This window comes from Montipora capricornis, chromosome 12, assembly GCF_036669925.1.
Source record: "Montipora capricornis isolate CH-2021 chromosome 12, ASM3666992v2, whole genome shotgun sequence".
NCBI classification, from domain to species: domain Eukaryota; kingdom Metazoa; phylum Cnidaria; class Anthozoa; order Scleractinia; family Acroporidae; genus Montipora; species Montipora capricornis.
Window position 1 is genome coordinate 15431518 of NC_090894.1, and position 12890 is coordinate 15444407.

The following is a 12890-nucleotide window of genomic DNA, read 5'->3' on the forward strand; positions in this document are numbered from 1 at the left end:
TCTCTCAGTTGTATAATATATCCTACAACGTTTCAGCTATACCTCTTACTAACCTCGTTTTCTCAGTCCGTACTGTAAGTTACAGGCCAAGTTTTTCCCATTGATTTATAGTTAACCGGGAAGGGCGCATGCGATAAATCAACAGGAAAAAAATTAGGATCCTTAACTTACAATACAGACCGAGAAAACGAGGTTAGTAAGGTATTTATTATATCTCTGAGGTTAATCCGGCGTGCAGGCAAGGAAACTAGTCGAAGTCAAGCCGAAGGTTCACCTGCCACAAAGATTGCTGTGTCAAAATCTGAAAAAACTAAATCATCTTGGCTCTTTGAAATAGTTCCTTGCAAGATTCAAACAGTTTTACAAGTTTAAAATGACATGAAAAACTTGCTAGATGTTTTACCGAAACTTTCAAATGTAGCAGGCCGTACTGTAGAATATGGCCTGCTAATTTAGCCAATCACAGTGCACATCCTATCTGAGAGATATAATAAGAAAACTTGTTACTTTGTAGAGTTAAAGTCAGGGTAAGTATAACCCACTGACAAGTAAAAAATTGTCTGGCATTAGACAGAGTAAAGTCTATCAAGTCTCACTCCTGGGGGTTAATGGGTTAAAAAGGCTGGTTAATTTTGTGAATTGAGAAAATGTGGGGTTCCAAAGTGACATTTGCTTAATCAAATCACTAATCTTTTTCATCTGAAATTAATGGGGTTCCTTCCCTATTGACGAGTAAAATTGTCTGGCATTAGACAGAGTAAAATACTAAGTCTGGCCGGTTTGGATGTCAAAAGGTTAAGTATATGTGTTGTTTGCTGTCTCTGTTTTAGTCTTTACGTTTCAAGTCTAATGCCACTGTTTTTTTTTTCTCAAACTGCCCAGTTGGGAAAGGCTGGCAATGACTATTCACAGGCATAATGGGGGTAAGGCCGGAAGAAAGTCCTATTGCAGAACTTGAACCTATTAAGCAATGTGGTTAAAACTGTTGTCTCCTACACATGAGTTTTTTACAGCATCAGTTGGGGAGTAGTGTTGCGACAGAAATCCTACGCAAACTAAATCAACATGACCCAAGTCAGGGAAGCAGGGTTGCTGCAGGGACAAGGGCATTTGCCTTCAACGACACCCTGGAGTTAGATTTCCTAGTCTGGAAAAATTTGTGGGTTGAGTTTGTTTACTCAGAGGTGTTTTCTTGGTACTTGCGTTTTCCCACATAAATTTTAGTGATCTTTGATTTTATTGGATTTGTAGTTTATCCAAATGAGTAGGGTCCTTGTGCGTGGCAATATATACTCGAAATGTAGCTTAAAAGTTGGAAACATGAGACAATAAAATTGTAGTAGAATTGTGATTTTACTTGAATTGATTTCATTGTTTTTCTCAGCCATGAAAACAGAAAGCATCTTTTACAGTTGACACCAAGAAAATTATTTCTTTATCTGAATATTTCAGGATAAATAGAGAATTTCAAAATTGCTGGAATAACTCCAAGACTTGTCTTTATGAATAATTGTTAAAAAATATTTCATACCTTAATTAAATATGCCCTTTGAAGCTTCCAGATGTTTCATGTTATAACATTACTTTAAATTTTGTTACCCTCTATTAATCTACAAATACATGGTTAAATTCTGCCTGTTACCATACCTCCTATTATCGCATCTGGGAATTCCTAACTTTGCTTCTCACAGACAGACCTGACAGACCATTTCCCCATTACTGGGTTTCCTTATCAGCCAAATACACAATTTTGTTTACAAAATTGATTTCCAAAGCAAAACCCTTTGACAGGAAGTTAGAAATAACAAAGGGTCAAAAAGTAGTGCTTGTTTCATCAAATGGTCCTTTTGACTTGGGTATAATTCTAGAGAATTTTGGTCGTGGTGTGGCACTGTTGTGGCAACCAATTTAAACATCTTGCTACCTGCCCCACATACATAGGACATGACATGATGATAAATATGGATAAAATAGAACCATGGACAATAGTGAATATGTAAGTAATGATCATGCAATAATTTACTCACAATACTATATCAAAACTGAATTTGCTTTAACTTAATTTGAAAACCTAGGTAAACGTCGAAACGTCGTCAAACTTTTTTAAAATGTTTTTAAATCAAAATTTTTTATCGCTAAACTTTTTAATCAATTGCTTCAATAAGTCACTACTTATAAAAATTACAATAATCATTAAAATTATTTTACCTATACTGTCATGAGGCGTGAACTACTTGAGGGACTATTTCTTTGAAACAACAAAAGGAATCTTCTCAGGGGACACAGAAATTCTATTAAATACAGAAAGAGATTAGGAAAAAATGTAAAAATTGCAGCTAAAATGAAAATGGCCATTAATATGTTTGTCCAGAATTTTACAGCCTCTCGTTCCTTCACCCATTCTTCAAGCTCACTGATGTGAAGAAATCTGTTCCTATACTCTTGTGGTAATTCAAACTGTGATGGAATTGGGAAGAGAGATTCGTAGAAGTCCACTAATAAAGCCTTGATAAGTTCAGCATCCTTTTTTCCATGGTTTATGTTATCATTTAAGCAAACAAATTTCTTCTTCTTGCCCCTAATGGCATCTAACTGTTGAAGTACAGCTGAAGCATTATCACGGATCATGTGAAATGCAACATCATCATCTCCAAGAGTTTCAAACTTGTATTTTGTTACACTCTTGTAAGTTTCATTTAGCAGTTGTATTAAAGGATCACACTTTTGCAAGAATTGCACTGTAACTGATGGTAGTGGCACATGCTGACTTGGATCTGATGAATTTGTCTCTGGCATGGTTTTGTTTGCACACTTCAACAGTGTTTGTTCAAGATTGTGCAGGTCATTAAGATCTAATGGTAAATTGTACAGTCGTGTAGCTAAAGTACGCAGCTCTCTGTCCGACAGAACTCCTGGTAGGAATAGAAAATGACGATAGTTAGTGATACTACAAAAGTGATAACATATCTTAAATCTTGGTTCCACTGAAGTCAAGGGTACGAGGATGCAGAGAGAGGAAAGGTGGGTACAGGACGGAATATCAAGACAATTATTTTTAACTTCATTGAAACCAACAGACATTAGAGCTGATAAATTTATGATCAGTGCCACAATTATGATAATTATTAAGGTTGAAATTTTCCTGGAGTATGACGACGACTCATTCTTTGTTGACCAGCAGAATGGAATGATTGCCACCCAGAAACCTTTTTTGTTATATAAACACCAATGAAATACCAAGTGAGCTTTCGCGCGAAAGCATGATATCTTCACTCGTGAAGATAACATGTTATTTTCACATGTGAAAAGGTCACTGTTGCTATGGTTACATATGAAAATCACACCTTTCGATGCTTTTCGTGAAATGATCTAGGATTTCATTGGTGTTTATGTAATAAATAGTATATATAACATGGCAGCTTGGAGATATACAACATTTCTCTTCTCGTGTTGAAAAATATTTCACTCGTTCGCTGCACTCGCTGGTGAAATATTTTTCAACACTCGCAGAGAAATTTTGTATCTCCGCATGGCCATGTAATATCCTCTATTTACCAGATTTCAAGTACCTATCTCCTAGAAAGCTATTATTAAACAATACTGGAAAGCAACAATTATTATTGCTCACCAGTATTATTTATCTGGCCTCAGATGATCAAACGATGGATAGTGCTATCCGCCGTATAAATCACTATCCAGTGAATAAGTCATAGCGAAACCAAATTGCCTTATCCAATGGATAGTGCTTTATCCGGTGGATAGCATTATCCACCTTTTGAACAACTGGGGCCTGTTGGATATGCCTATCTGCCTTTTCAACCACAAAGCCCAGTTGGCTTTATAGTTTGTGGGGCAATTGACTACAGCACACTACCATACTAACACTTAGTCTTAAAATAACTGGAGGTCTTGAGATGCTTAACGGGGACATAGTTTTTGAGTGAATCTAGCTGTTGAAAAATCGTCTGGCATTAGACAGAGTAAAATCTACAAGTGGCTCTATTGGGAGTGAAAGGGTTAAAAACAAAACAGTGTACCTGAATGATCAGCATCTACCTCGGCAAAAAATTCTGTGACATTTGGGGACTTTTTGTGCCCTACAATAAAATAATTGTATGAGAATGCAAACTGCATGTCATCCGATCTGCGAAGCTTGTGTGAGGATGTTTGATCAAATTCTTCTGGGAGAAGTGAATGTAATTCTTCCATAGCCTTTACATCTATCATATGTGGCATATGGGCAGGAACTTTCCGTCCCATGTACCCAAACTTGCGGTTATAGATCCGATGAACATGAAGCAGTGAATCCGCAAAGGTATCCATTAATTTTCTTCTCGGAGGATGAAAATTTTCAAACTGCATGGAATGTTTTCTCCTTTCTCTGGATTTCTGGAGATGTTCAAAGGTTCCATGTTTCTCCCAGGGAAGAAAACTTGTTGAGCTTTCCTGAGTTTGAGGCATCCAGTCACCGTAGCGACTTCTCCATTGCTTAAGGCTATACGATTGATCACTCTCATAGGATACTTGTTTCTGTTTAGTGTTTGCAATCCAATCAGCAAGAAAGATTTCATCTTCCGAGGCACTTCTCTGATTCAAGTCATCTTGAAAAGTTGACCTAATATTTGCATGTGCTTGCTTGCTGGCTGCATTAATCAGATCATCTAACCCCATTATTTCCAAAGACAACAGCTTTCGCTGGTGGGATTGTTTCTCTGCAATCTCTGAGGCATTGAAATATTCACCTGTTTGTGCTACAGCTCTCTTAGCCTGCAAAGATGCAATAGTATCAATTTCACACTTGATAAAATGACAAAATTATCACAGAGCATGATTTTACAGTTCTCTTTACTAACTCTACCCTTAAAAAAGTGATGCCAAGATATTCCACTGCTTACCATATGCACGGTGTGTGGCTTTGCAGGGACAGTTGGCTTATCATTTGCTTTAGGCAATGGTGATGTCAGCATTGCCAAATGCAAAGGTGCTGCCTTAGTAGCACCTGTATTCAGGAAGTCATTCAAAATCTTTGCTCTTTTCCTTGCATAGCCTTTGTGTGTCAAATCTCCGTCATGGTACTCCTTCTCCACATTTTCCAGCGCAATCTGAACATGTCTGGCTAGTACAGTATTGTTTGAAAGATGTGGTACATTATATTCCTTTTCAGCTAACGAAGGCCATGTTGGTCTATTAGCAGATTGGTTCGCAACAATCCAGTAGTTGATTGGCTCATTAGCATTCTGAATTCTGATTGGATATACAGTGATAGGCAAGTGCATACCCATCTTTGGAACAGTCACAGATGGTGACGGTGGTGCCCTTGGAGTAGATACCTTGACAGTTGATGGGACAGCTGTTGATCCTGTGGTTGCTATGAGAGTGGACTTGTTACCTCTGGCTGTTCTTGTATCTATTGTCATGTTAAAAGAGACCTTTACTTGGTTTGTTTCATTTTTGTTGCTAAAACCTTCAATAAAAAAAGTGACAGTATCGGACGTGCAGTTTGCACGCAAAGTCAAGGTAAAAACTTTGTACTTCTGAGCAACTGTAGCTGATCGCACACAATGTGTATCTGAATACTCTCCAAATTTGACTTTTCCTTCACCAAAGACTTTTGAGATGTTGAAATAAAGTGCTAATATGCCTTGAGGTAGGTGGACTTGGCGAGTGCTCTGCTCAATATCTATGCGATATATTTCATGGAACTGAGCAATTCCACAATCACCAGCGTCATAACCACAAGGTGCAACATTACAGGCTACATCACAGTAACGATCACCCACCCAAGTGTCTGCACAGCCTGGGGAACAAAACTGTATGCGATAACTTGACTGTTGACTTTGCCACCCTTGATAAGACCACTGTGTCTTACGTTTGACACCAATGCAATCGCCGCCATCCCAATCACATTCTGACACATTGCAGGGTTTGTCGCAATACTTGTCATTCACCCATGAAGATGGACACCCTTCATTGCAGTTTGGAACGGGCCATGTCAGATAGATTTTCTGGCCATTAGCATGAGTGTAGAAGTCATCTGGCCATACATTGTCTGCAAACATGACATCATCATTTAGATAAATGAACTTCTGAGACAAGCCTGGAATTCTATGCAAATGAGATTCAATAGCAGGAGAGCTAAAAGTTGGAAGATGACTTTTATTAACGAAGAGTTCTTGGTGAGTTATAATTTTAAGGCGAGGATTTTCTAAGTTAAGCCATGATGGTATTTGGCCATTTGTAACAATATATATGTTCCTAACCCATGGTGCATGTTTTTCAACAGAACGAAGAGAGTACTTTAATTCTTCATTGTCTGCAAAACGACTGGCTGAAACATCAGCATCATTATCTTTAGGACTGTGGCCAAGAACAGAATGAAATGGTGCCCATATCAAGAAGGCAGGAGCTAATTTTACAGTCTTTCCATCAACTGTCAAGCTTAACTTAAGAGCAGAAGAGGCCGATGTTTTATCTGAAAAGTAAGCAACACCAACCATTCTTTCAGCATGAAAGATCACGCTCTTGAGCTTGTTTTCGAAACGATCCTTTAAATCCCTGTTAATTTTTTCCATTTCATTTGCACCCTTCAGATCCAGAATCATAATTTCCGTTTCCATATTCACAGCAGTGGGTCTGCTTCCATCGCTTGTAAAATACCCTTCTTTGCTCCTTAGACTCTTGTCCTGCCATCTGACTTTGACCTTTAAGGCCTTATCGGTCTCGCCTCTACCAGGAAATTGAATTATACTGACTCGCTCTTTTGCTGAGCCAGACGAAGTCACGTTAAATACCCTTGTTGCTTTTGCGAAGGATGTGTCAATTTCGCGTACCTGTGAAAGCTTTAAATCTCCCGGGAGACCGTCCTCAACCACAACACTTAAAGCGGAAACACAATTGGTGAAAGGACAGCGAGAATTCTCAATTTGACTCTTCGTTCCGGCTTGTTCTTTAGCTTTTTTCTTTTTGTCTAACGCTTTTTTAAGTAGGAGCTCAGCAACTTCATCATCCGTTGCATTAGTTTCAGTTTTAAGGCGCGCTATTTCTTTCAAAGTCGTTTGATTATGTTCGAGTTCTATTTGAATCTTGAGTTTCTCCAGGTCTGCAAGCAATTTGGGATCGCTTCCATTTACCCAGGTGTATACAATGTCAATCGGTATTGGAAGACAAAGTCTGTTTTGAAATGAATTTCCTAAAATGTTATCATGGTAAGTGTTAAAAGTAACTGCATATTTCTGCATGCTCCATTCAAGAACAACTTCTCCAAACTGGAAAGCTGAGATTAAAGTTAACAACACCCCGCCAATGCACATCCATATTCCATATCGTGAAGACAAACAAGTATAAGTTTGTCTCTGGATTAGTTTCCAAAAAGTCTGACATAAGGCTCGCTTCATTTTGAATATTCACACATGTAGCCATGGTTTTCCAAAGCCTTCATTGCACCGGCTAGCAGCCATGTTCAATGTCATATGATTACCAGGGGAATGACCACTGAACAGCACGTGATGCAGTCACTCCGTGATACCCGAGATAACTTCGAAACGTAGTTTGATTGGATATCATCTGTTAAGAACTATTCGGCAACTTTACGGAAACCTACCGAGAAAACAAAATTTCATATTAGAAGAGCATGCGTATTACCGACCTTACGTGGCATCGTGGGGTTCACTGTTGTGTAAGAGGTAACGAAATAGGAGCAAAGCAGGATCTTTCCAAGAAGAAATTTCCAAACCTTCGATGATATGCTGTGGTGCTGCCCACATTGTATAGTGTATATTTAAGGTCTTGTTTACTGAATCCAATAGGGATGTATTATACACTTTCACGAAAGTCTCTGGGAGTTTTTTGCTTGCTAGTTTCAGTGTTGACAGAGAAGAGCTTCTGTAAGTATACCAGAAATCTCCAAATAAAACTTTTTGACCATCATGGAAAAGCCTATGATTGCATGAAAAATTGCCTTTGCTTTCGTTTTTGTAGGTGACGATACATCACAAGCAGAGAGCTCTCCAGAGGGCAGTATTCCTGAAACTGATGTAAGCTTGCAGGCAAACTATAATTTGCACCGTGGTTTAATGTTTCGTCTTTTTTTCATATATAAAATGCTTGCGTCATCTCTTGTAACGTGCACTGTTAGAGATAGAAGCAACAATTGGCTTAAGATCAAAGCTCCCTGGTCTCTCTGAGATTCCCTTTACAAAGCCTAAAACATCATGCTAAAACAAAGCTGCATGCAACTGATAAACGTCTTTCTTTAGAAGCTTCTTTCAACCTTTGTGCCTCAAAGGGGAAAGAGGTTTTACGATACGATACCATACGATACAATACAATACAATATATCTTATTAGACATTTTGGTGTGTAGTATTACTGAGTATTTTTACGAGTTGTGCTGTATTTTGATGAGCCCGCTAACGTTAGTCAAAATACAGACGACAAGAAGAAATACTCAGCGCTACTACACACCAAAACGTCTTATAAGCTAATTATCATCCAATTTTTTTTTTCACTAAACTTTCAGCAAATGAATTGTAAACAACCAAGAACGTGTGATAGATTTGTGTGTGCAGGGCAACGTCAGCAACTAAACTAGTCAAACTGGTTCTCTACTGTGCAATAACCAAGTGTACAGATAACTAACTGTACGATACCATGGAATATTTGTACTCGTTTTGTGCCTTTTTTTTGTACGATAACTAATACAGCTGGATAATTCAATACAATACAATACATACAATACACAGGGTCTGGAAGGGGTTTCGTGTCATCCGTGAATTGAGCCGGTAATAGAGTGTGAATGGGGAAAACTGATAGAATACAGGCATGATTCGTGAGTAATATATTAACCACGACACATGAACCTTAGAATTTGTAGTGTGTGAATTAAGTCTGGGTCCTTCTGGAAGTTTTCACTTGCAAATTGTTGCAATGGCGAGTGTCAGAGTACTTGTTTCATTTTATTTGATGCCGGAATTGGGCAAAGTAAAAGGACAACCCATCCGCAAAGAAAAATTTAATCTGCCTATCAAAACAGAGGGGCATAAAGAACTTCTCAAGCTCAAGAACCATTTCGAAAACTTTACTTCATTTTCGAAATCGCGTGAAGTAAAGGTCTGGGAGCAAATCGTTAGAATTAACAAAGTGGCAAGTGTTTCTTTCAAATTTAATTATTATAAGTCAGGTACCTGTGAACTATCTTGATAGCTAAGTGTGCTTCCACTTTAAACAAAGCATTTAGATTTTTTTTACGTGCTTGGAAACATGAATTGCCTAATCTGGTAGACGGTAGCGGAATGCTTTAAGTTAATTCTCCCTGGTAATTCTCTATCCAACTACGTGATACATGAATTCCCCTCAAAAAGTTACATGATTTGTGAATGTAGGAAAAAGGAACCCATGATACGAGATCCAGACCCCACCTTCCAGACCCTGAATACATAGAAGATATTACATGGCAGTGCGGAGATACGAAATTTCTCTTCGAGTGTTGAAAAATATTTCACTTGTTCTTTGCACTCACTCATGAAATATTTTTCACCACTTGAAGAGAAATTTCGTATCTCCAAATGGCCATGTTATATTTTATTTATTATATAAACACCAGTGAAATACTAAATCATTCACAAAAGGAACAATTTTCATATGTAACCATAGCAACAGCAATCTTTTCACGTGTGAAAATAACATGTTATCTTCAAGTGAAAAACAAACATTTCAGTTGATTTATTTTAATTGTTAAATTTCAGTTTACAGTGTCCCCAATTAGTGCTCCAGTGCTAGAGCAACTTGTGACACTTGAATAATTTAAGTTCCTTTCCTTTCCTTTCCTTTCCTTTCATTTTTAAGCAGTTTTCATGACAAAATGGTTTTAGAGGACAGGACTAACACATCGCAGAGAGCACTTGCATTTTGTTGACAACAATGAGTTTCAAGCTTGATTCCCAAACTCCAAATCATATATATGGGTTTAGTTTCTTGGCTCTCTATTCTGGTCTGAACCCCTGCTGTTTTTCCGTCCTGTGTTGTACTTAGTGTTTGGGTGATCACTCTGTGGAAGTACCAATGCCTTTGCCTTCTAGGAAGGGGGTTGGGGTATCATTTGAAAAGTTTCCATTGCACTGGACGTCAGTGAAGATTTTCCCGGAAAATATCGACATTGTTAATTGATAGCTTGGCAATAAGAATACCTGCACTTGTGAGCTGCCCTGACCAGGATGTCACAAGCTATAATTTGTGTGTGTAGTTGCAGCTGGAGATGGTAGTTTTGTATTCATTCATTCCACATGCATAATTTTGGTTCTACTTTCTTGACCCTCAGGAGGAGAGCAGAAAAGAGGCAGGGGAAAAGAATGATTTTGTTGGCGAACAAACAATAAATGAAGACACTGAACATGTTATTTCATGGAAAGAGTCACTTACCAAGGAGGTTAATAAAATAGTAGAACAATCGGAAAAACAAGCAGCAAAGAAGGAGAGCCATGAAACTATAGATATTGAAGGAAAGAGTTCTAAGTCAGTGGATGATGTTCCTCAAATTGAGTCATCAAAAGTTATGAACAGTGCAGAATTTTCTACTGTGCATGTTTTTGAGGAAAAAACAGAAGATCCCCCTAAAACAGATGATTCTGAAGCAGCTAAAACTGTTGATTCCAACCATGGAAAGGTAGAGGAAATGGTGGTGAAAGATTCTTCAGAGGATCGAGATGAAGACCCTCCCACAATAACAGAGCATCCCGTTGAAAATAAACAAGATATGTACACAAATGTTGATGTGGGGTCAAATTCTGAACAATATGAGAATGAAAATGGTGATAATGCCATGGAACAGGAAAGAACTGCATCTAAGACCAGTCAGCGCCATGAAGAAAAGAAGCAAAAGTCAAAGAAAGGGAGAACCCGCAAGAAGCACATTGAACATGATGAAATAGATGAATGGGGTAGTGAGGATGATCTTGATGACATAGATGGTGACCCTTACGATGAAGATTTTGATGATGATGTTGTTGATAGTGAAATGGATGATATTGGTGATGATGTTGACAGTCTTGATGAATGGAAAATGTCTGAAAAACCTTTGGATGAAGACAATAATTTTGTTGATGAGGATGTCGACAGCAAACATAAAGAACAAGAGGAGTTGCAAGAAGAGATTAAGCAGCTGAAAGGTTTGAATATCCTTGCTTTATTGGAATGGCTGTGACATGTACATGACATTACTTCCTTTCCTCAATGTGATGTTTTTATTTATTCACACTCAAAGTTTTTGTGATTTCTTTTTTTACCAGAGGAAAACCAAGAAATTAAGAAAGAAAACAAGGAACTGAAGGGTAGGTTTGAAAAACCTGATTAACTGAAAGGAGAATGTTCAGTCATCTCCAGTCCAATAATGATAATAATCACAAGTGGTCACATTGTGAGACAAACGATAGTACTTTATTATTATTGTACTTCACCACGATGAATAACAGCAACCTTTCTTACGACATTAATTTATTGTTTGTTGCTAAATCTTCAACTGTAGCTTACTACTCATTTACACTGACCTAGTAATGGAGAGATTTAGCTTCACTTTGATGACAAACATAAATTTCAAGTAGACTCCCCGCACACCCCAACAATTCCTCATGTCGAACTCTTTACCATTAAACACAAATAATTATGTCCAGAAATGATTGTAATTAGATTATATGGCTTGTGTTTGTAGCCAATATAATGCGCGCTCTGATTGGCTAATTGTGACTGAATTGTAGTGTATTATTCTCCCGTAATGCCCACGGGCCAATTACGGGCTTGCAAAAACAAAGCAAAAAGTAATTAAAAAACCATATAATAAACTACTTACTAACCGAGCTATCTCGATCCGTACTGGGGAATATTGGCCCTCGGTCGTTTTTCTACGGTTTTTCTACTGCCACGACCTCGGGCCAATATTCCCCAGTACGGCCCTCGCGCTCGGTTAGTAAGAAGTTAGAAGTGTCCCCTTGCTCTTCTTCCCAACTTCAACATCACTTTTATCTCGGAATACAGACAATTTACGTCACAAAATGTTTTCCAGATGCTGCTCCTCAATTAAGGAAAAACTACTGCATCTACCCCATAACCTAAAAATAACGCTAACTTCCTTTACCCTTACCTTATTGCTTGAAATAGGTAGCAAATGCTTAGACTTAAAAGGAAACTTTGTTTTGGAAGTTAAAATTAAACATGCATCTAATTATGGGCATTCCTGGACATACTGTAAGTGATTATTAAACATAGTCAAAGCTGAATCTCTTTAAGGCAGGAATGCATAATAATGCAAGCAATTATGGAAAGAGGATTTGGCCATGCATCGCTAGATTAGTGAAATCCAATGGCAATTATCACAGATCTGGTTTTCTTTGTAGAGGAAGTTGGCCAGTTGCTATATCAAGATGCCACTGCCCTACTAAATGAAACAAAACCAAACTACAAAAAGTAAGAATGCAGATAATTAAGTGTTTTATTTTACCAGCTGTTAATACCATGCACATGTTTTTTTTACCCCATACCCTATTCTACTGTACGGCCATTCTTAACTCCCATATTAGCTCTCCTACGTGGTTAAATTTTCAAGACACATAATTAAGATCTTACTAGCCTTGCTTGTTAGTTTCATATTGTAAGTGCTGCACAAAGTTGTTTTGAGCCCAAATGACTAACTTGTTTTGCACTTTTCAAAGATATGTTTATGTATACATAGTTGGCCTTGCTTGTAAGGTTTTCCCATTGCATAAATGGCACTGAAATTTGAATAACAATATTTGAACATCTTAAGCCTCATGTTAATGCTTTTTAAACAATTGAAAGGATTTCTCACGTTGATGCGAGGCTTAAGATGTACAAGTATTGTTATTCAAATTTTAGCACCATTTG

At 37.8% G+C, this 12890-nt stretch overlaps 2 protein-coding genes across 2 annotated transcripts in view; one reads left to right on the forward strand and one right to left on the reverse strand.

Moving 5' to 3' along the window:
- Nucleotides 1-1334: 1334 nt before the first annotated feature.
- LOC138026249 (N-acetylglucosamine-1-phosphotransferase subunits alpha/beta-like) lies at nucleotides 1335-7549 on the reverse strand. The gene is made up of 3 exons (XM_068873512.1): nucleotides 4896-7549; nucleotides 4038-4767; nucleotides 1335-2912 (listed from the first exon to the last, which is right to left on the reverse strand). The coding sequence occupies exons 1-3, from the start codon at nucleotides 7392-7394 to the stop codon at nucleotides 2209-2211; spliced, it is 3933 nt and encodes a 1310-aa protein (XP_068729613.1). The 5' UTR covers nucleotides 7395-7549; the 3' UTR covers nucleotides 1335-2208.
- A 114-nt stretch (nucleotides 7550-7663) lies between these two features.
- LOC138026257 (protein sel-1 homolog 1-like) overlaps nucleotides 7664-12890 on the forward strand; it is a 19807-nt gene continuing 14580 nt past the window's right edge. Inside the window, exons 1-5 of the mRNA XM_068873526.1 lie at nucleotides 7664-7883; nucleotides 7978-8033; nucleotides 10315-11161; nucleotides 11282-11323; nucleotides 12383-12452. Coding sequence (XP_068729627.1) covers nucleotides 7808-7883; nucleotides 7978-8033; nucleotides 10315-11161; nucleotides 11282-11323; nucleotides 12383-12452 — 1091 coding nt within the window. The 5' untranslated portion in view covers nucleotides 7664-7807. The remainder of the gene's footprint in view (nucleotides 7884-7977; nucleotides 8034-10314; nucleotides 11162-11281; nucleotides 11324-12382; nucleotides 12453-12890) is intronic.

Bases quoted from the DNA above. Each gene is read 5' to 3' on its own strand.
- LOC138026249 (XM_068873512.1), bottom strand. From the start codon at position 7,394: ATGAAGCGAGCCTTATGTCAGACTTTTTGGAAACTAATCCAGAGACAA. The intron at 4,768-4,895 runs GTAAGCAGTGGA...GCATCTTTGCAG, and splicing joins AGCCACACACCGTGCATATG to GCTAAGAGAGCTGTAGCACA. The intron at 2,913-4,037 runs GTACACTGTTTT...TATTCCTACCAG, and splicing joins GGTAGATGCTGATCATTCAG to GAGTTCTGTCGGACAGAGAG.